General features: G+C 44.6%; 1 protein-coding gene across 3 annotated transcripts in view; it reads left to right on the forward strand.

Moving 5' to 3' along the window:
* LOC148055446 (E3 ubiquitin-protein ligase RNF38-like) overlaps window positions 1–24,352 on the forward strand; it is a 227,137-nt gene that overhangs the window by 72,006 nt on the left and 130,779 nt on the right. For all 3 annotated transcript variants that reach the window (XM_087760431.1, XM_087760432.1, XM_087760433.1), the window contains one exon: window positions 16,469–16,539. In XM_087760431.1, coding sequence (XP_087616557.1) covers window positions 16,469–16,539 — 71 coding nt within the window. The remainder of the gene's footprint in view (window positions 1–16,468; window positions 16,540–24,352) is intronic.

Here is a 24,352-nt window from a genome sequence, read left to right on the forward strand (position 1 = left end):
AGAGGAGTGGCTGGAGAGCAGCCCTACAGAAAGGGATCTGGGGGTGCTGGTCGACAGCAGGCTCAATAGGAGTCAGCAGTGTGCCCTGGCAGCCAAGAGGGCAAACCGCATTCTGGGGTGCATTAAACACAGTATAACCAGCCGGTCAAAAGTGGTGATTATCCCTCTGTATCTAGCGTTAGTGCGGCCTCACCTTGAGTACTGTGTGCAGTTCTGGGCCCCACAATTTAAGAAGGATGTGAAGGTCCTTGAATGCGTCCAGAAGAGGGCAACAAAGCTGGTGACAGGGCTGGAAGGCATGTCCTATGAGGAGCGGCTGAGGACACTGGGTTTGTCTAGTTTGGAGAGAAGGAGGCTGAGGGGCGACCTCGTTGCTCTCTACAGCTTCCTGAGGAGGGGAAGTGGAGAGGGAGGTGCTGATCTCTTCTCCCTGGTATCCAGTGACAGGACACGTGGGAATGGTTCAAAGCTGCATCAGTGGAGGTTTAGACTTGACTTTAGGAAACATTTCTTTACTGAGAGGGTGGTCAAACACTGGAACAGGCTTCCTAGAGAGGAGGTTGATGCCCCATGCCTGTCAGTGTTTAAGAGGCATTTGGACAGTGCCCTTAATACTATGCTTTAACTTTTGGTCAGCCCTGAAGTGGTCAGGCAGTTGGACTAGGTCGCTTCCAGCTGAAATAGTCTTTTCTTTTCTTTTCTTTTCTTTTCTTTTCTTTTCTTTTCTTTTCTTTTCTTTTCTTTTCTTTTCTTTTCTTTTCTTTTCTGTTCCGTTCCGTTCTGTTCTGTTCTGTTCTGTCATCAGCAACTTTCCCTGATTGCCATGACTTTTTGAAGATTATAGAGACCAGCCTTGCAGTGACAGCAGCCAGCTACCTCAGCACCCTTAGATGCATCCCATCTGGTCCCATGGACTTGAGTATGCCTGTCCTAGCCTACAGAGCTGACATCACTCGAGTAATTAGGTCACATTCCTCTCCTGTGTGACCCCAGCAAGCCAACGGAATTTATCAAGGAATTCATTTTGCCTCTGATCACACCTCAGTTCTGTTCCTATCTAAACATCTGAGGAAAATTTCTTCCCAGTGAGAGACTTCAAGAGCTTGATCTGTTCAGCTTTAGAAAAAGAAGGTTGAGAAGTGACTTCATAAATGTACAAAGACTTTCACTGCACTGGAGAAAATACTGGGTACTAGGGAGCTCTTTACTTTGGTAGAAAAAAGCTGAAAAGGACCCAGAAAATGTAAAAACCAAATGACACAAACAAGAGTGAGGCACCACAGTTTTTAACAGACAGAGCATGTTCACTTTTGGAACAAGCTTTCAAAGGATATGGTGGGATTTTTCGATGTCTTCCACATCACATCAGATGACTTTCTCTGAAATAACTGTTAAACAAAAGCCAGTCTAAGGGTCTATTACTGAGGTATCTGATAGTCAAACAGGAGGTGAGACTTGTGGTCCAGAGGGGCTTGTGAAGCTGCGAAATGGCTTAGCTCCATGGTGAGGCAAGGGCAAGTGTCCTGGCCTACAGAACTGGCATCACTCCAGTAATTAGGGTGATATCAGAGGCCCACAGTTTGACCTTCAGTATGTTGCTATGTAGTTGTTAGGGATGTAACTTTTGTTAGATAAAGCACAATTAGACAGGTGTTATGAAAAAAAAAGTGTAATTGGCAGAAATAGCAGAACTAAACTTATACAAGAATGTTCGCCCGGCGACTCGCTACATCAATCAACAAGCAATGGCTCAGAGTGGTCCACCAACCAGTAAAGATAAAACAACCTGGAAGAGTCTCTCCACCTCATAAAACTCATCCACCTCAGCCCAAAGGGGAGTGGCACAACTCTACCTTTAGGGATGCCCGACCCTGGAGAACCTCCAGGGATGCCTGAGACCAAGCTTGTGTGGCCGGAACCATCATGCTCAGCACCCTGACTACTGGCAACTGCCATTCCTGTCAGCAAGGAACGGGGAAGTAGAGATAACCAGTTTTCTGTAACTTTGTAGTGTTCTTTGCATTATTAATCACTCTTTCACAGAGTCAATATCTAAACTCCATCACACAGATCCAATTATTGCATAGTAATTAATACGTACATTTAGTCTGTGTTGACCTAAACCACGACATTAATAAAAATGGTGTCATAAGTGGGATCCGAAGGAGGTTTTGGACAGAGAAAAGAGGATTGTACAGCTGTAGTACCGTCCAACGAACATTCGCAAGGCTGAGACTACCTACAGCCGCCAAGCTAGTTTGCCCAGGTGTAATTTTGCAGAACCTGAGAGTGGGCGCTCGGGGTAGGAGTCTGGTGGGAAACGCACTTAGTACTCCTTCTCGAGGTAGTGTTTTAATGGTGCATATAGGATAACGCTAAGTTATATATGAGATAACACTAACTTCTACTCGATATAATGTGTCAATACTGTATATAAGATACCACTACCTCCTACTCTATATAGCATGTTGATAGCGTATATAAGATAGCACTAACATTTTGAAACATGTTCAAGCATAAAACAGTAACAAATGTAATGTAGCTCTTTCCCCTTCCTGGTATGTCTTCTGTAATCACTCAGCAACTCCCAGCATATAGTCCAGCAAATCCTTTCTGTGCCGTTCGAAACATCCTTGGTATGAAACTGTACTTGTTGGAAGGGGGAGGGGCCGAGACACTGTGTACTCCTTGAAGAGCAGTGGGAGGAAACGGGAGTCAAGGTTGTGTAGCTGTGCTCTGAGCAGCGTATCTTAACACTTCCTCTCCTGGCATGCACGTGAAGAGGTGGTTTCTTGCAATGGTTTCTGCCAGGCTGGAAGAGGGGCTGAGAACAGTCACACAAAACACTGATGATGTAAGAAACTGAAACCACACAACCCTTAAATAGGGACCTAAAGACTGATTTTAAATGAGTACAGGAAAACCTACTAGCCTATTACGATGCTGGGGTGTGGGCACCAGCAGCTTAGAGCTAGATGACTGGGAGGCATGGTGGCTGGTGTCTCTGTCCAGTGACAGAGCCATGGATAGTGCAATCACCAAGGAGTTAGCCACCTGGGTACATGAACTCAAGGAACAAGAAGGACATTTCTGCCTTTGTCAGGCCCCTGAGTGCACTAATAGGCCTTACTGGCCCTGACCAGCCTCACCCGGGGCCTCCACCCACACCCTCTGCCCATGGGCCCAGGGGATCCATTTCAGCTGAAGGGGAAATTCAAATTGTAACTGCTCAGCAATGGTAATTTGTGACAGAGGAATGATATGGTATGGAGGGCAAGAAGGCCTAACTGCAGAACTGGTTAAACTGCCTAGAAGCAGGAGTGCCAGAGACTGAAGGACTCCTTGCAAGGGAGCATAGATTCCCTTGCTGATAAGATAAGAAATGCTGTCTTGTAAGGATCATGGAAATCGAGTGCTCAGGGGGACACTTTTGGTCAGCAGAACTGGCGCTGAGGGATGAACCAAACGCCAGGTTAAGCTCCCGATGCCGACGCTCCTATGATTGGTGTTGGCACAAGTGTATATAAGGAATCGGCTTGTGCTGCATCTTTGCAGACTCCTTGTAGAACCGCTTATGGCAGTAGGACTCTGTCCAATGCATTGTCCATTAAATCTCTTTATATTTAAGCACAAATGTGTTTAATTAGCCTCGAGGGGTACAATAAATATTCCCCAACAGATGCTACAGTAGCTACTAGTCAAAAAGGAGAGACCCATTCTTGTTTCCTTTGTTCTGTAAGGAGGCTTGAATATTGTCTCCCATGAGGCTTTCTATCTCCCCGTCAGGCTTTGGCAAGGCTGTCTGTTTCTCTTGTCAAGCCCCAGTGTTGGGAGCTTTTTTTCTTCTTTTGTTGAAGGTTATTAATTAAAGCTGTCTGGTTGCAGCTCAGCAAAGACGACATTACTGGAGAAAACCAGCTAGATTTAGGGATAAGGAAAGAGCTTATCCCTATGGGGTCATAGGAGATAACTTAGGAATAGTGCACCCACAATACTGAAATAACCAGACCTAAGAATTGGAGATCTAGAAATGTATTTTCTTAATCTGTGACATAAATGAAATCCACATCACAGTACTTACTTATTGTCTGTGGAGGTTAACTCTTCTCTTGTTTATCAACTTCACTGTAACCTCTGGAAGATCCAGAATACAGAGCCTCCCTTATATGTGGTATTACTTATGGAGCTGGATTAAACCACCATCTTCCCTAATCAGGGGTCAGCTAGAACAAAGGCTGTAGGCACCCTTTGATGAAGACAGCTGACTGACTTTGTTAGAAGCTGCTAGAGCTGTCCTTACCTTATCCTTAGCCTTAAGGGACAGCAGCAGGCACCCTCAGGTTTCTCTGAGGGTTCCCAGGAGTTTCCAGATCCCAGACAAAGTGCCCAGAAATTCAAGATCTCAAGAAGACCTCAGAGAAGCAGAGCCCAGAAACTGCTGCACAAACTGCTGCATCTGTTGGCTGCCTCTTTCTGCTGTGATCCACACTAAGCATTCTTGACAATAAAGATGTGTTGCACAAACACTCATGGACAGAGTGTTTGTTTAAAAAAACCAGCTAATTTATTGGGATATTTTGCATAGGAAAATGTTCTCATGATGAATTGTATTGGGTGTACGTGGCAAGGTTTTGGCAGGGGGGTGCTGCAGGGGTGGCCTCTGTGAGAACAGGTCAAAGGCTGCCCTGTGCCAGACACAGCCAGTTCTAGCCAGCTCCACAGTGGACCCACTGCAGGCCAAAGCTGAGACAATCAGCAAAGTTGGTGGCACCTCTGTGAAAACATATTTAAGAAAGGGCAAAAACACCAGACAGGCAGAGGGGGAGAGAAAAAAGAGTGAGAAACAGCAGAGAGAACACCAAGGTCAAAGAAGGAGGGGGAGGAGGTGTTCCAGGCGCTAGAGCAGAAATCCCCTGCAGGCCATGGAAGAGACCACGCTGGAGCAGATGTGCACACTGCAGCCAATGGAGGACCCCTACACTGGAGCAGCTGGATATTTCCTGAAGGAGCTGCAGCCTGTGGAAAAGCCCACACTGGAACAGATTCTCCTGATAGGAATTGTGGCCTGTGGAGAACCCATGCTGGAGCAATTTTTTTCCTGAAGGACTGCAGCCCATGGAGAGGACCCAGACTGGAACAGGGGAAAAGTGTGAGAAGGAAGGAGCAGCAGAGAGGAACTGTTATGTACTGACTGTAACCCCCCCATCCCCCCAGTGCTGCTGGTGAGGGGTGGAGGTGGGCAGGTAGAAGAGCCTGGAATGAAGGAATGAAGTTGAGCCTGGGAAAAGAGGGGGTGAGGTGTTGTTTTAATTTTTGTCTTTGTTTCTCAGTGCCCAAATCTCTTTTAATTGGCAATAAACTAAATTAATTTTCCCCAAGTCAAGTCTTTTTTGCCCATGACAGTAATTGGTAAGCAATCTCCCTGTCTTTACGTCAACCCATGAGGTTTTTCATCCCCTGTCTTGCTGTGGAGGAGGAGTGAGAGAGTGGCTGGGTGGGCACCTGGCTGCTGGCCAAGGTCAACCCACCACATGAATCAAATCTCTCTAACAGGCTGATCAGTTGCTGTCTGGATGGCAACAGGATCTTCCATTGTAAGGCTCCTTGTAACGATGTCTTCAGTTGGAACAGTTGAGACTTCCTGAACTATTTTTCTAGTGAATTCTTATAATCCAGATGGTTCCTCCTACGTGAACACTCCAATGCATGCATGAGCTGTTGCTATTGATTATCTCCTCTTAACTATGTACAAAAGACTGTCCTACATGACCATTTTTGCATCTGCAGGAACAGTTTCTACTGACTATTTACAAGTATCTTATCTATGTACAGTCAGGTCAATTCTACAGCAGGAACTGCTTGAGGGAGTCACTCGGACTGCCAGATTCTCCACCGAGGATCTTAATCACCATATTGAAGCATATAAGTAGTGCCTATCAATTGGCCTATGCACAGCAGGGGCAACGACAATGTTTGACTTGAAAGAGAATGGCTGCGTCCCAGAAAGCTACCTCTTCACTATATACTGTTCACCCAGAGATGAATGTTAGAGAAGGACAAATCCAGTAGCCTGACAGAGGTGAGGCTGCTGCAGCTCCATACTCCCATGTCCAAGCAGTAGCCAGGCTGAGCATTTCTTCCCAGTCGGCATATGCATGAGCACACGTATACACCACATATATACACAGCTGGCCACACAAATCAACACACTCAGAACTCACACAAGTGGAGAGGGAGGTGCTGATCTCTTCTCCCTGGTATCCAGTGACAGGACACGTGGGAATGGTTCAAAGCTGCATCAGTGGAGGTTTAGACTTGACTTTAGGAAACATTTCTTTACTGAGAGGGTGGTCAAACACTGGAACAGGCTTCCTAGAGAGGAGGTCGATGCCCCATGCCTGTCAGTGTTTAAGAGGCACTTGGACAATGCCCTTAATAACATGCTTTAACTTTTGGTCAGCCCTGAAGTGGTCAGGCAGTTGGACTAGATGATCGTTGTAGGTCCCTTCCAGCTGAACTATTCTATTCTATTTTATTATGTTCTGTTCTGTTCTAAATGCCTTTCAGCAGAAGCAGTGGTATAGACATGTCTTCTAACACAGTGCTAACACATGTAAGAAATGAACCAGGCAGACATTTTTTTGAAATGCTTTATGGGGTCATTGACCTAAGGATAAGGAAACACATATAGCAGAAGCCTGCAGAAAGGAAGCCATGTGTTCTTCTCAAGTCGGCTTTTTGTTGTTGTTTTTCCATTTTAGTGGGCAGTGTTGCTTGTATCTTGCAACACAGCTCAAAGCCCAAATAATACTGCATTGTCATAGGGGCCCATGTGTCCGTGGCGCCAGCACCTGGAGAGAGTGAGGGTGTGTGAGCAAGTATGTGATTTTTGGCAAATAGCAAGTCAGACTACCCAGTGAGTAGGTGAAGTGATCTCCGAGCCAGGTGTGTGTATGTGTGTGTCTCTAAGGGCGAGAACACAGGGGATGGGATTGGCTACCAGAGAGACCGGTGAAGTCCCAGATTGCTGAGGGGGGCGGGGGGGGGTGGGGTGGGGGGTGAAGGGGGTGTTTGTGTGTGTGTGTGTGCACGCATGTCTGTGAGTGAAGCAGTCTTTACCAGAAACTGGAGTGGTGCTGTGGGCCTCAGGGGCTCACATGTCCAGGTGCCAGCAACTGGGGAGACTGGGATCCAGGGGCTAGCTCCTGGGCAGACCAAGTGTCTGAGCCCAGCTACTAGAGGGATCCACATTGTACGTGTGTGTGTGTGTGTGTATTTACCATTAATGGACTTTCACCCTGATCAGCCAGAGAGGGGACCAGGATAAGGCCGTTGGTGCTGTTTGTGTTTTTGTGAGCGCTGAGTGTGTCCATCTGTGTTGATCTGCATGGCAGGCCATGCATATATGTATATATTTGTGGGTATATGTGTGTTTGTGTGTGTGCCTATTGGGAATACATTGTTACATTTGCTACTGGTTAGACCTGGGGGGGGGGGGGGCATAGAGCTGCGGCAGCCTCGCCTCTTTCAATGTCAGCCAATCACAGGGGAGTCTGAGAACACATGGGGTATGGTGGAATCAAAAATGTTGGCTCCCTGCCAGAAAATGGTGGCTGAAACAAAATGGCAGCCCTTCCGCATATAGTGGGAGGGGTTGCTGGTTCTGACATTTTTCCAGGTAAACTGGAAGGGGTGACTTGCTCTGCTGTCCAATCACAGGGCAGTCTGAGAACACATGGGTTATGACATTTTAAAAAATGCCAGCCTCCAGGGAAAAAAAGAGATGGGGTAAACTGACCTTGTGACTGGAACAGAGAAGGAACAGAGAAGGGCAAGTGGGACATGTGACTGTAAGTAGGGGCAGGGCTTCTACAGGTATTGGCAGGTGTGGTACCTGTCACTTCTTGACTTTGATAAAAGTTGTACTTATATTACTGTCATGGAAATCTCTTGGCCTTGACCCAGCAACACCAGTGGTGGAAGTCCAGGCACTCTTCAGGAAAACTGAGGCCATCTCCAGATATGACTACCATCTCTGCTCTACTGGGTAGCAGCTGGAGGTAGGAGGCTGCCTGGAGAAGTTGAGTTCTGTGACTAGATTTGCTAGTTCAGTCATGAGCACTCAGTAATGCTGAGGTGGTACAAAGGAGCTGTAATCCAATTGTGACTTGGTAAGACAGCAGGTTCCCAAATATTGGCGAACTCTTTCTTGGTCAATAAGGATGATTGTTGAACTAGTCAGCTCTGGCCTTCCCTCCCTATGTGTGAGGTATCCGGAGGGTCTAATCCTTTCATCAGAGGCACAGGGATCTGTAAGCTTGAGGTGGGGACTTAGGTTCAAGTCCTAGAGATACTGTCTGTAGAGTATGCACTTATGGATCCTTTGAGGTTGAAGCAATAATTACAGGATATCACTCCTTGAGTCCTACATTACTGTAGAATCATAAAATAATTTAGGTTGGAAGGGAGAACAGGAAGCCATCTAGTCTAAGTCTCCACTCAGAGAAGGATGATCACAGAATCATAGAATAATTTAGGATAGAAGGAACTTCTGTAAGTCATCTAGTCAAACACCCTGCTCAAAGCAGGACCAATTAGATCGGGTTCCTCAGGGACTTGTCCAGCTGAGTTTTGAATATCTCCAAGAATGGAGATTCCACCACCTGTCTGGGCAATCTCTTCCAATATTTGGCCAACCTCATGATAGAAAGAGTTTTTCCTTATATCTAATAGGAATTTCTCATGTTCCAACTTGTGCCCATTACCTCTTGTCCTATCACTGTGCACCTTTGAGAAGAATCTGGCTCCGTCTTCTCTATACCCTCTCATGAGATAGCTGTAGACATCCCCTTTGCCTTCTGTTTTTAAGAAAAAAAATTCTTAAGAAAAAAAATAGCTGAGAAAAAAAAATAGTTCTCAGTCTCTTTTTGTATGCCTTGAGCTCCAGTCCCCTGATCATTTTGGTGTTCCTCCACTGGATTCGTTTCAGTATTTTCAATGTCTGTCTTGTGACGAGGAGTCCCAAACTGCACACAGTACTCCAGATGCAGACTCAAAAGTACCAAATAGAGGAGAACAATCAATTCCCTCACCCTGCTGGCTACATTCTTGCTAATACAGCCCAGTATTTGGTTGGCCTTCTTTGCTGCAGGGGCATACTGATGACATGTTCAACTTGTTTTCTACTAGTACCCCTAGATGCTTTTATGCAAAGTTTTTTGTAGCCAGTTGCTCCCTAGCCTGTTGTATTGAATGGGATTATTTCATGCCAGATGCAGCACCTTGCATTTGCCTTTGTTGGATTTCATGAGGTTCTTGTCAGGCCATTCCTCTAGCCTGTCAAGGTCCCTCCAAATAGCAACCCTGCCCTCCAGCACATCAACTGCTTCCCCTGTTGCACAAAGGATTATGATACAGACTTACATACACAAAGAATTGTTTGCAGGGTCTGTAGCTGATGATATACATTGCCTCTAGTGGTAAAAATAACTTTTGGGGGCAGGGGAGGAAGGAGAGAGAAAAGGGAAAGGGAAACTCTTCCCCAGTGGCCAGCTGGGAAAGAAATGATGGGTATCTCCCCAAATTAGCAACCTGTTCAGTCAGTCACACGGAGCTTTTGAAAACATGCTAGTGTCCTAGTTTCAGCTGGGATAGAGTTAATTTTCTTCCTAGTAGCTGGTATAGTGCTGTGTTCTGGATTTAGTATGAGAATAATGTTGATAACACACTGATGTTTTAGTTCTTGCTAAGTAGTGCTTACACTAGTCAAGGACTTTTCAGCTCCCCATGCTCTGTCAGGTGCACAAAAAGCTGTGAGGGGGAAGAGCCAGGACAGCTGACCCAGACTGGCCAAAGGGCTATTCCATACCATATGACATCATGCTCAGTATATAAACTGGGGGGAGTTGGCCGGGTGGCAGTGATTGCTGCTCAGGGACAGGCTGGACATCGGTCAGCAGGTAGTGAGCAATTGCATTGTGCATCACTTGTTTTGTATATTTATTATTATTATTATTATTATTATTATTATTATTATTATTATTATTATTATTATTATTATTATTATTATTATTATTTTCCTCTGCTGTCCTATTAAACTGTCTTTATCTCAGCCCAGGGGTTTTAATTTTTCTTTCCTGATTCTCTCCCCCATCCCACCGGGGAGTGGGGGAGGGTGACCGAGCGGCTGTGTGGTGCTTAGTTGCCGACTGGGGTTAAACCACGACAGTCCTTTTTGGCGCCCAAGGTGGGGCTCAAAGGGTTGAGATAATGACAAATCTGACCAGAGCGTGTTAAAACAAATTTGTTATAAGCATTCATTCTGTTAGTTTAGTAATCGCTGGTCACAATGTTGATTTACTTGCTCTCAGAGCTATGGTATTTGCTCTCAGAGTTGTGTTTTGTAACACCTTACTTGTCATATATACTGTTTGTCAGTATTGATGTGCTGTTTGTCACTTCTGGGAGATGGATTAAGGTTGTTGCTTTGCTGTACTGTGAAACACTGGTTTATGGTATGATAAAATTATTGGTCATGAGATCAATCTCATATTTCTACTCAGCATTGCTATCACCTCTGTATTTCGGGAGCCAGCTATCAGAAATTATTAGTAATTACACTTTTTACTTTTTCTCCTTGGAGAGCCAGCCTACGGGGGAGAAACCTTCCATCTTCCCCTTCTTCTCCAGGCTAATTCCAATAATTCCTGAGAATTTTGAATATCCTTGGGATATTCAAACCAGCATGTTCCTATTGCTATGTCTCCCGAATGTGTGTCAGGTCTTGCTTAGGGTTAAACAATTATTTAAGAATACTGTGGCTACTCAAACCCCAGCAGGAGGCACTGTGGCTACACAAACCCTCGTGACAGGCACTGCAGCTGAACCAGAGAACCAACCCGTGCTGGTATCAGTCGCCTATATACACAAGAAGAAATACTGGAAGCGAAAGTCATCTTGCTTAGAAAGGGATGATGAAAAAACAGGGCCATCACGAGGAGAGGAGGAGGAAGAGGAAGAACTTGTAAAGGAGATGGGAACCACCCAATCCCTATCCTTGAGTGAGCTGCGAGATACGTGAAGATTTCAGCCGTCGTCCAGGTGAGCACATTGTCACCTGGCTGCTCCGATGCTGGGATAGCGGGACCAGTAGCCTGGAATTAGAGGGTAGGGAAGCCAAGCAGCTGGGATCTCTTTCTAGGGAAGGGGGCATTGACAAAGCAATCGGCAAAGGGACAAAAGCCCTCAGCCTCTGGAGGCGACTCCTGTCAGGCATGAAGGAAAGGTATCCCTTCAAGGAAGATGTTATATGTCACCCAGGCAAGTGGACCACCATGGAGAGAGGTATCCAGTACCTGGGGGAATTAGCCATGCTGGAGGTGATTTCTAATGACCTGGACATCGAGCAGTTACCCAAAGATCCAGATGAAGTCCAGTGCACACGACCCATGTGGTGGAAGTTTGTACGGAGCGCACCATCATCACACGCAAACTCATTGGCCATACTGACCTGCAAAGACGGAGAGGGACCAACAGTGGATCAAGCAGCTAGCCAGCTCCAGGAATACAAAGAAAGTCTCTTTTCCTCCCTTGTTTCGGCTGTGGAGAAAATGTCCTGGAAGGTCCAGCAACTCAAAGAGGATAGGTCCTACTCCCCACCTGTACAGACCAGCATCTCAGCTATTAGAGTCAGTGTTCTGCTCAAGAGCGAGGATATAGTGGATACACACCATGGGGCACACTATGGTTTTACCTGCCTGACCATGGATATGAGGAAGTGGGATGGAAAATCTACCTCGACCCTAGAGGCATGGGTACGTGAGTTGCAAGGAAAAACAACTACAAAAGGCGGTTCTTCCAGGAAAATTGCTGCTCCAGTTCCAGTGAGCAGTTCCCCAGACAGAGTAGAAGGGCTGATTTTGCTTCCGATCTCAATAAAGGGACTTTTGATTTGCATTTACAAGTGAGTAACAAATACTATGACCAGGACTAGAGGGGCCCTGCCTCCAGCCAGGTGGAGGAAAGGGACAACCGGGTGTACTGGACTGCGTGGATTCGATGGCCTGGCACATCAGACCCACAGGAGTACAAGGCTTTAGTACACACTGGTGCACAGTGTACCCTAAAGCCATCAAGCTATGAAGGGGCAGAACCCATCTGTATCTCTGGAGTGACAGGGGGATCCCAACAGCTGACTGTATTGGAGGCTGAAGTGAGCTTAACCGGGAAGGAGTGGCAGAAGCACCCCATTGTGACTGTCCCAGAGGCCCTGTGCATCCTTGGCATAAACTGCCTCAAGAGAGGGTATTTCAAGGACCCAAAAGGGTACCGGTGGGCTTTTGGCAGAGCTGCCTTGGAGATGGAGGAAATGAAACAGCTGTCTACCCTGCCCGGTTTCTCGAAGAACCCTTCTATGGTGGGGTTGCTGAGGGTCAAAGAACAACAGGTACCAATTGCTACCACAATGATGCACTGACGGCAATATCGCACCAAGAGAGACTCCCTGATTCCCATCCATAAGTTGATTCGTCGACTGGAGAGCCAAGGAGTGATCAGCGAGACTCGCTCACCTTTTAACAGTCCCATATGGCCAGTGCTAATGTCTAATGGAGAGTGGAGACTAACAGTAGATTATCGCAGCCTGAATGAAGTCACGTCACCGCTGAGTGCTGCCGTGCCAGACATGCTAGAACTTCAATATCAATCGGAGTCAAAGGCAGCCAAGTGGTATTCCACCATTGATATCGCTAATGCATTTTTCTCAATCCCTTTGGCAGCAGAGTGCAGGCCACAGTTTGCTTTCACTTGGAGGAGCGTCCAGTACACCTGGAATCGACTGCCTCAGGGGTGGAAACACAGCCCCACCATTTGCCATGGACTGATCCAGACTGCACTGGAACAGGGTAGGGCTCCGGAACACCTGCAGCACATTGATGACATCATCATATAGGGCAACACAGCAGAAGAAGTTTCTGAGAAAGGGAAGAAAATAGTCCAAATCCTTCTGGAGGCCGGCTTTGCCATAAAACAAAGTAAGGTCAAGGGACCTGCACAGGAGATCCAGTTTTTAGGAATAAAATGGCAAGATGGACGTCGTCAGATCCCAATGGATGCGATCAACAAAATAACAGCCATGTCTCCACCAACCAGCAAAAAGGAAACCCAAGCTTTCTTGGGCGTTGTTGGTTTTTGGAGAATGCATATTCCAAATTACAGTCTCATCGTAAGCCCTCTCTATCAAGTGACCCGGAAGAAGAATGATTTCAAATGGGGCCCTGAGCAACGACAAGCCTTTGAACCAATTAAACAGGAGATAGTCCATGCAGTAGCCCTTGGGCCAGTCCGGGCAGGACAAGATGTAAAACATGTGCTCTACACCTCATCCGGGGAGAATGGCCCTACCTGGAGCCTCTGGCAGAAAGCACCAGGGGAGACTCGAGGTCGACCCCTAGGGTTTTGGAGTTGGGGATACAGAGGATCCGAGGCTGGCTATACTCCAACTGAAAAAGAGATATTGGCATCATATGAAGTGGTTCGAGCTGCTTCGGAAGTGGTTGGTACTGAAGCACAGCTCCTCCTGGCACCCTGACTGCTGGTGCTGGGCTGGATGTTCAAAGGGAGGGTCCCCTGTACACATCATGCAACTGATGCTCCATGGAATAAGTGGATCACACTAATCACACAACGGGCTCGAATAGGAAACCCCAGTCGCCCAGGAATCTTGGGAGTGATCATGGACTGCCCAGAAGGCAAAGATTTCGGAATATCGCCAGAGGAGGAGGTGACGCATGCTGAAGAGGCCCCACCATATAATAAACTGATAGAAAATGAGAAGCAATATGCCCTCTTCACTGATGGGTCCTGTTGTCTTGTGGGGAAGCATCGGAGGTGGAAGGCTGCTGTATGGAGTCCTATATGAAAAGTGGCAGAAACTGCTGAAGGAGAAGGTGAATCGAGTCAGTTTGCAGAGGTAAAAGCCATCCACCTGGCTTTAGATATTGCTGACTGAAAAAAGTGGCCAGTGCTAAATAATGACTGATGTTTGAATTAACAGTGAAGCTTTCAAGATTTAAAACCACATTTACATGAAAAAATGTGTTCTCCTAAATAAAACTATCCTTATTTTATCCTTACCACATAGACCAGAATTGTATTGGGTTTATGTGGCAAGGTCTTGATAGGGGAAGGGGGGGGCTGCAGTGGGGGCTTCTGTGAGAAGAGATCAGGAGCTGCCCCCCATGTTGGACAGAGTCAGTTCCAGCCAGCTCCAAGACAGACCCGCCACTGGCTAAAGCTGAACCAGTGAATGAGGCTGGTGACATAAAAAATGTTGCACAGCAGCAGCTGGGAGAGAGGAGTGGGAATATGTGAAAGAAACAACCCTGCAGACACCAAGCTCAGTGAAGAAGGAGGGGGAGGAGGCGTTCCAAGTGCCAGAGCAAAGATTCCCCTGCAGCCCGTGGTGAAGACCATGGTGACGCAGGCTGCCCCCCTGCAGCCCATGGAGGTCCATGGTGGAGCAGATATCCACCCTGCAGCCCATGGAGGACCCCATGCCGCAGCAGGTGGGTATGTCCTGAAGGAAGCTGCACCCTGTGGAGAGCTCACGCCAAAGCAGGTTTTCTGGCAGGACCTGTGACCCCACGGGGGACCCAAGCTGAAGCAGTTCTTGAAGAACTGCAGGCTGTGGGAAGGACCGACACTGGAGAAGGTTGTGAAGAACTGTCTCCCGTGGGAGGGACCCCACGGTGGAGCACAGAATGTGTGAGGAGGAAGGAGTGGCAGAGACGAATTGTAATGAACTGATCACAACCCCCATTCACCGTCCCCCTGTGCCACTCAGGGTGGGGGGAGGAGGTAGAAGAGTCAGGAGTGAAGTTGAGCCTGGGAAGAAGGGGGGTGGGGGGAAGGTGCTTTTAGGTTTTGGCTTTTTTCTTTTCACTATCCTACTCTATTTTTATTTGGCAATAAATTAAATTAATTTCCCCAAGTTGAGTCTGTTTTGCCCATGGCGGTAATTGGTGAGTGATGTCCCTGTTCTCATCTCGACCCACGAGCTTCCCCTGTCTTGCTGAGGAGAGGGAGTGAGACAGCTGCTTGGTGGGCACCTGGCAGCCAGACAATGTTAACTCAACACAGAAATCCAGATTCACTTCAAAGCCTGCTTGTGAGCACATATGCTAACAGTTTTAAATAAGCTGTGACAGCTGGATCAATTTTTGTAGTATAAATTTTTTAGGTTCAAGCCAAAAATCTGTCTAGGTTTAATGGCTATTTATTACATTTATGTACTACTTAAGTAGTCTGTAACAATTTAACAATTTCAGTGTAGTGAAATCATGTGTGAGGTGTGTTCAGACTAACAGGGAGATTCTACCAATTTTTTTGACTATTTTTTTCTTTCCTAAAATACAGTTATGGGATTACTTGTGGAGGGAGTGCATAACCAAAAGACATGCTCTTAGGCATTCTTTCCATTTGAAAATGGAGGGATTAAAACTTTTCTAAAAGATAAACTTTGAAGATCATGTCCTTGAACAAAATAAGTTTACAGCAAAGTGAATGTACTCACCAATTAACTGAAGCTCAGATATGATTCTTGACTTTTTACTTTAAAAGCAAGAAAAAAATATTGAAAGCAATTTCAATGTCTGATAAATTTTTGTTTAACTAAAATAGTCATGGCAATAAGCAATGACACATTACAATTTTTTTTTCCAAGTAACTGTGTTGAGAGAGGTGTCTAAGGAGACCTTGCACTGGCAATGATTTCTGCCTGTGCCTGGTCTGTATTTTGTCAAGCATTCTTACAAGATCTTTCATCAGTCCTCTTATGGTCCAAATGTGGACCACAAAGATGTATAAAAATGCTGTATGTGAAATTACAAAATAAAACTATCCACATTTCAAAACTTCAAAAACAGTGAAAAATTGTTAGGGAAAAGCTTTAGGTACATCTTCTGCAAGGAAAGCATGTAATAATGCAGCTTTACAAATGAGACTGTTTTTTCTACTTTTTTTTTTAAGTGTCTTTGCTCAATGAGAAGAGGGAAACTTTTTTTCCACAGCGTACAGGCTCTGTACATGTATTCATTTGCACGTTAGCCAAAAGCTGTTCCCAGCTTCTAATTATTTTGGTTCAGTACAGCTTAGTCCTCACTTAAGTTTGTGCATATGTATTTTACTGCATACGTTTGGTTTGGATTGATGAACCAGTGCTAATTTTGTTATCTTTAAGCATTTAAAAAAATAATCTGGGTGAAGTTATTGCTGGCACACTGGAAAATGTCTCTCTGCTGCTTATTGTCTTGAATATAAGAGCTGTCTTATACAGATGTTTGGCAAGTAAATATATCTGCTGTGTAAAAATAGTTTCTGGCTGGTACAGTTGTCTATTTTTAGCGTTCATAGGAATTGGGTTTTCATTTTAATTAATTTTTTTCCTTCCCTTCCCCCACTTCTCTTGTAGGTAGCATTGGCACTTCATTTCAATGCCAGTCAATCCATCAAGATCACATTTGCAGCAATGAAAGTGACAAGGTGAGGTTTGCATAAATGTTCCATTTACAAGATGCATTTTTTTTATGAATCACATTGATTTTACTGTACTAATCATGTTTGTTTTCCAGGCCCAATAGCTAACTTTCAGTGTTACACTTTGAAATCTCTCTGGCTTTTAAGAAGTATATGTACTTACTTCACTCAAGACAATCTTTTTAGTTTATTAGAGAGGTATTTGTCTTGTAGCATATTTTTCTTCTTGCTTGCATTCCCTTGCTATTCTAAATATTTGTGGTTTACAATACTGACCCTCACAGGTAATAAAGAGTGGTAATGTCATAGAATCATAGAATCATAGAATAGTTTGGGTTGGAAGGGACCTTTAAAGGTCATCTCGTCCAACCCCCCCTGCAGTGAGCAGGGAATGTCATTGTTAATACGTTAGGCACAGTAACATGTCTTACTCCTATCAGTTGTGTCTTCTGAGGTTTGATCTAGTTAACAGTGCTGAGAGTTTTTTTTCAATGGCTTTCTTTTCTATATTTGGAGATGGCAACTCCAGGTTTTACAAACAGGAACCTATTGTTTATTACTGTAGCTTTAAAATATCATCCTATCTGGCACCATCCAAGTGTTTTCCTAATCTTTTAGCAAGGGATCATTCTTGTACACTGGATTGCTTTGAGTCTGTAGAGATGTGCATTGAAATTGTTGTGTTCAGTGAGATATCAGTAATGTATATGTGGGCTATATAATATATCAGTAATATATGATATATCAGTAATATATATGTGGAATACAGAAGGGAAAAGTTTTCGGGTTGAATTACTGTCAAGACTTGCTTTCATATTTCTCTTCTTGTTTGTGTTTTTTCCTTAACAGTTCCTCTCCTTAATAAGACAAATTGATTAACATTAGTCCAATATGTAACGTGTTACATTAATTTCAAGTTTGACACTGTATAATAAGCTTCCTTGCTGCCTTGAGAAGCCTGGGAAAGGGCATGTATTAGTCAAATTTAATTAATCTTTCTTGGAAGTTGGAATGCTAGCTGCCTGTCAGTGCTCTGACAACCGCACGAAACCTTGTGTTTTGAACTGGTGGAATAACTTAAGACTCAGTTTGTTTATAGCATTTTCAGCTCATTCCAAAATCAAGTTTCTTTTCAGAATGACTCTGCGTTTTTTCATAATTTGGAAGTATGTCCAGATTTGGAGTCTAGTTATCTTTCAAATATTGGACAAACATACTAGTTACAACTTGGTAAAAAAAATATTTCAAGTTTCCAGTTGATTTGGTGATCATTGTCAGGGACCAGCAAGAGTGGCTGCTCCACAAGAGCAGGGGAGCTGGGAGTGACAGCAAGGCAGACAGAGACAGTGGCTTCAACAACAAGGGGTGCAGTCTCGTAGCACCTGAATAAGGAGAGCAGAGCAGGTCTGGTGACAGTGATCAGGGTCAGTTATGTTCACTTCCCCCCCTCCCCACCCAGTACATTACTAAAAATTTAAGATGTGATTGCCTTGTTTCTCTTATCTCTATGAACTACTGCAGAACTTTCAGGATGACTGAGATTCTGTGAGTGAAATATGACTGAGATGGGAATTGATTTTTATTCAAAATTCTCCGGTTTAAAAAATATATTGTAGATGAGCACACATGCATCCCTACCTCAATCCCCTAGCAAGTCCAAGTGAAACCCAAAATAACACCTGACAGCTACACAGTCATTAAAAATACCACACATTGAGCCTTTTGTGTTTTTAAAATTTATCTGTAGGTCACAAAGCAGCAAAACCAAGAATGCATTTTGAGAAGGCACAGGTCACCCTAAGGTTGCAAAGAAAATTTAAGAAATAATGCATAGCTGAGAGAAAGAGACCATGAACTGTCTCTGGAGAAGAAAAAAATCAACAACACATAGCCAGAGGAATTTCTATGACTGTAATACAACCCACTAGATGCAAGAAACTCATAATTTAGAAAAACATGACAATTCCCTTTGTTCTCTTCAGTAAAAGAAAAAAAATCTTGATCCTGACACCAAAAGTTTTTCTTAAGAAAAGGGTCATATTTTTCAGATTTCTTCATCAGCTTGCAGTCCAAAATGCAACCAAGAGTTTTGTCTTTAAGTTACACAACCAGTGCCTTTAAGATCTGCTGTTTATGTTTGTATCCGTGTTCACATAAACAGAATCACAGAATAACTGAGATTGGAAGGGACCTCTGGAAGTCTCTGGTCCAACCCCTTATTCAAAGCAGGGCCAACTTAAAGCAAGTTGTCAGGGCCTTGTCCAGTCACAGTTTAAACATCTCTAAGAATGATCCCACAGCCTCTCCGTGCCACTGCTCTACTGTTTGACCACACTCATGGTAATATATAAATAAATAAATAAATCCTAAAAATCTAATCAGTATTTCCCTTGTTGCAACTTGAGTCCATTGCCTCTCATCCAGAGACTGCACCTGCAACAGTAGTCTTGCTCCATCTTCTCTGTGATACAAAAATTCACGGATGTTTCTCCTCACAGTCCGAATCCCCCAAGGGAGAAACGGAGTATTCAGAGAGTCCCTGAAATGGAACTCAATAGCAACGAAGTTACTATTAAGCAGGTAGTCTTTATTGCAGCGCTGGGCAGCACTGGGGATTCTCCACCATAAGTGCTCCACCGATTTGGTGGACTTTCAGAGATTATATACTATAAAATCCTACATATTCACAGGATTTCCGAGAATTCATTTACATAAACATGAGATTTCCTGGAACTCATTAGCATATGCAAATGTCCGATCCACATGCGCAGTCCTCTCCCGTGGTGGTCTTCAGGTGGTCTTTGGGGGTCTTCAGATGAAGGCTCGTAGTCTTCTTCACTGTGCTCGCTGATTGACCTCTACTTCTGCGCAAACTCAGTCCCAGCATCACGTAAACCGTGTCCTTCAAGGCTGTCCTCATCCTATTGTGACTTCCTGTCTTCCATGCATTTGTTCTCCCAAGGCCCAGTTGTCTGAGATGGGATTATCCCGGAGCCCCCTTATCTTACAACCATTCTAACTACTCCCTAAACCACAAAGGCCTTTCTTTTGTTTAGTTAAGTGACTAAGATATTTAAATATACTCCTTGCCCCTAGGCTTTTCAGGAGGCATTTTGATGCAGTGGCTTTGTCTATCTTGGCTTTAACCCTTTCATCTGTATCCTCTGATCAGGTCGTTGTAGACAGCGATAAGGTCTCCCCTTAGCCTTCTCTTCTTAAGGCTGAACAAGCTCAATTCTCTCAGCCCCCTAATCATCTTGGTGGCCTCTGATGGACTCAGTCCAGCATGTCAATATCTTTGTTGTACTGGAGAGCCCAGAACCGGACACAGTACTGCAGATGTGATCTCACAAGTGCCAACTACAGGGGAGTAGTTACTTCCCTCATTCTGCAAGCTAATACAGACTAGTATGTGGATGGCCTTCTTTGCTGCAAGGACACGCTGCTGACTCATGGTCAACTTGACTACCAGTTCTGCAAAAATACTTTCTAGCCAGTCAGACCCCAGCCTGTCCTGCTGCATGGGGTTTTTCCAGCCCAGGGACAGGACTTCGAATTTTCCTTTGCTGAGCTTCACAAAGTTCCTCTCAACCCATTTCTCCAGTCTGTAGAGATCCCTCTGAATAGCAGCCCTGCCCTCCAGCATATCAACCACGAGCTTTCTGAGAGCACATTCTGTCCCATTGTCCAGGTTGTTAATAAAGACATTAAATAGTATTGGCTCCACTATTGGCACCCATGTAACACCACTAGTAACTGGCTGCCAGTTGGACATGGTACCACTGGTCACAAGCCTCTGAGCCTGACAGTCCAGCCAGATTTCCATCCACCATATAGTCCACTTATCCAGTTCATATCTCACTGATTTGAGTATAAGGGTACTATGAGACACTGTTTCAAAGGCCTTTTCTAAAGTCAAGGTAAACTACGCCAACTGCATTCTCTCATCCACACAGCCAGTCATCTAACTGTAGATGGCAATCAGGTTGAACAAGCATAATTTGGTAATGCCATGCTGGCTGTTCCCAATCACCCCCCTGTCTGGCACATGTTTGAAAATGGTTTCCAGGGAGATTTTTTATAACCATGGAAGTCTTCGAAACACAAGGTATGCTGGGGCCTAATGGGATCCACCTGTCCCAATGGGGGAAACACATCTTTGCTCGTAAGCTCACAGGACTGATTGAGAGGCCTATAAACTAGAATCGAAGGGGGGAGGGGATACCATCAAGAGAGCTGAAGGTAAACCAAGGGTTGGCATGGCATCGCCTGAGGGTGGCAATGCTGGTGGGAACATTTACACTGCTTTCCTGCAGTTGTAGGAAAAGTGTCAAGGATTTTCATTCATTTTAAGCTTTGTTTTCCTTAGGACAGGATGGTAGACCAGTGTCCTGGGTCTGGCTGGGATGGAGTTAATTATTTTCATAGTAGCTCGTATGGTGCTATGTTTTGGATTTGTGATGAAGAGTGTTGATAACACACCCATGTTTCAGCTATTGCTGAACAGTGCTTACACAGCATCAAGGCATTTTCTGCTTTACACGCTGCCCTGCCAGCGAGTAAGCTGGGGGTGTGCAAGAAGTTGGGAGGGGACACAGCCAGGCTGGTGGTGAGCAATTGTTGGTTTTTTTTGCATCACTTGTTTTTCTTGGGTTTGTTTGTCTTTGTTGTATTTCTTTTTGGGTTTTGGTTTTTTACTTATTAAATGGTCTTTATCTCAAGTCACGAGTTTTTGCACTTTTACCCTTCTAATTCTTACCCCATCCCACTGGGGGGGCGGGATTGAGCGAGTGGCTGTGTGGTGCTTAGCTGCCTACTGGGGTTAAACCACGACAACCAAGCCTATGGCTGGAGAGTCAATGGCTGAAGCTTTGTTGTGGAGGTTAAGAAGATATTGTTCATAATAAGACTGATCTCCATCAACATGGAGAGGGCTGGATAACAGCCTTTCTGCAAAGTATACAGCCATGTCTTGCCCTGTGGCGCTATTTTAAAGATGGTGTCTTTGTCAATGCTATTCCAGATGTGTGGGTACTGTATTTCCGCAAGCCCCACCTCCCACTTGCCTGAGAGCTCCAGGGGTCTCACCAGCTGTGAGGTGAAGTTCGAGCTGGTGTTTTGTGGGAAATTTCTGTCACGGGCATTGCTGGGCAGCGTGATGTAAAAACAATTGTCTGCAATCCTTCTTTTTCCCCCACTTCTATCCCAGTCACTAGACATCCTGGACTTGGGAGGCTTCTATCCAGCTGTTAAATTTCTGGGGCAAGCCATGCCTCTTCACGAGCAGCTGTTTCTTTCTTCCTTTCCCTTTTGCAGCGATGATCTCAATTTTGTAGATTCTGTCCTCATCAGGATTCACTTTTTGAAGGTTTTCAGGGTAAAATATCCCCTTGATTGCTTCATGATGTTATTATGCGTTTAACTCATTGTTAACATTCCCTCCTTTTGTTTTAGCTGCATTTTTGCAGCTAACTATATTGAAATGCAGCGCTTGTAATTTTGCTTATGATTTTAGTGCATAGGCTTATGATACATTGTAAAATCACAAACAAGCAAACAAAAATTGTAATAATTGCAAAGATGATAAGTAAAGCTTTTTTCAGCCAAGTTGCTAGATTTGGAAACCATGAGGTTAACCATGAGAAAGTATCTGAAAAGCTCCAGGAGTTATCATCCTTCTGAACTTGTTGTAATAATGAGCTAACTTCCCAAATTTTATGTACATCAGTTATTAATTTGCCTGATCTGTCTGTATACATACAGCAGCTGACGTTTAGAACAGTACAAACTCCTCCTTGGGAAGCCAAAATCATATCTAATGACATTCGGTTTTGAATAGTTAATTTTGACAATTCTGTGACTTCTTTTTGTAAGGTGAGCAACCCGTGGGCTGTAGAATTGGCTAATTTTTCAATTTCTCCTGATATATTTAGAATGGCTTTTTCTAATTCACTAACTCCTAATGAAGGAATAAACCATCATAGAAAAGAATGAAATCCAGTTGGTCTTTCTATTAATGGGTTCAATCCTCTTGTATTCCGTACCAAGTATGTGCGATGCCAAGTTTGTTGAGGGGGAATCTTAGGATGCATTTCTAAATCCCAGGATAAAACCCCAAGGGTGCATCTTCCTCCCCAAGTAGGTGGTAGTGCTTTATAGGCTTTTCTTCCACAGAGCCAAAATACCCCCTAAATTTTCTGGTGCTTTCCAGCTTAATTTTAACCCTGAATTAATAGTAGTAATATTTTTGCACTTGGTCCAATTTCCAACAAAAGTATGATTTTGGCATAAGAAACGGGTATTTCTCCCTGGAGGGAAACATCGTTGTACACCGTGCACCTGTGAGAAATTTCCTTGTTTTGGCAAAATAATGTCCCATTTCTGTTCGTCATATTATTCAGAAAAAGTGCTATTGTACCAATATTTTGTCCAATTAATGCTTTTTGGCAAGGGAATGCCACCAAGTTGAAATCCTTGAGTCATTGTTTTTGGAAGTGCCACACAAATCCAACATTCACTTAAATTTAAATTTCTTGCAAAAGACTTAAGCAAGGATACGTGTACATTATTTTGCCAATCATTTTCATCAACCATTCCAACAGTATTTATACTGCGTGGTTTTCTGTTTAATAAAGGTTTCATGTTATTATAAGGTCAGGGACCAGCAAGAGTGGCTGCTCCACAAGAGCAGGTGAGCTGGGAGCTGGGAGTGACAGCAAGGCAGACAGAGACAGTGGCTTCAACAAGGGGTGCAGTCTCGTAGCACCTGAATAAGGAGAGCAGAGCAGGTCTGGTGACAGTGACCAGGGTCAGTTATGTTCCAGTGATAAGCAAGGCCATAGTGATAAGGCAGGTCCAAGGTCAAGCCAGGAAATCAAGTCGGCAAGGACAGGATCAACAAGGTACATGGCCAGGTACAAGTGTACATAGCATACCTACAGTGTAGCTCAGGCAAGGACCAAGGTCCTGAGTGAAAGGGATAGCCCCTGCACTGAGGCTTTTCCCAGCAGTCTGATCCCAGATTACACAACTGTGCTATGTCAGAGCTGGCCTTGAGTGCAGGCAGACAAACCCTTGGTGGGGAGGGGGGAAGAGGTTGCAGAGTCTGTTGGTGCAATCTGGGCCCTGGCAGTCATACATCATGGTAGAGTAAGACCATTACTTTCCCTTATGGTGTTTCCAAGGTCTGAAAAGCTTCTTTCTAACTATAAAAGGAGGAAAAAAATAGTCCAATTACTCTAAACTATTTTCTTTTTCTACAGTGTCGGATCTATTTTCAAGGAAAGTTAGGGATTATGTTGTAGCTTTGCCTTATGTAATGGGCTTCTTCAATAGGAAGCCTTTGCTGCCAGTCTTGGAAACATGACAGGGTTGAAGGTCACTTCTAGGTGATACATCAGAAGTGTGGAACAGATGGTGGAAATGTGGAAGAGAGAAAAGTATTAGAGTTGAAGATTCTGTGATCAGGATTCAGTTGTACAGTCACTGTGTGCTGCTGCATACTCACACCCTGAGTGTTACTTAAAGAAATTGATTTATTGCAGTCTTCTGCATATGGTAATGCTCATTTGGGGAATCGCTCAAACAGGATGGCCAGTTCTTGTCTGGATGTTGACAGGTGTCTCAATTAGAATCATAGAATTGTTTAGACCCTTAAGATCATCGAGTCCAACCGTTAACCTAGCACTGCCAAGTCCACCATTAAACCATGTCCCTAAGCACCACATCTACACATCTTTTAAATGCCTCCAGGGATGGTGACTCAACCACTTCCCTGGGCAGCCTGTTCCAATGCCTGACTACCCTTTCGGTGAAGAAG

The sequence above is a fragment of the Nipponia nippon genome, unplaced genomic scaffold (assembly GCF_047370975.1).
Source record: "Nipponia nippon isolate SJK-2023a ecotype South Korea unplaced genomic scaffold, ASM4737097v1 scaffold_22, whole genome shotgun sequence".
Lineage (NCBI taxonomy): Eukaryota > Metazoa > Chordata > Aves > Pelecaniformes > Threskiornithidae > Nipponia > Nipponia nippon.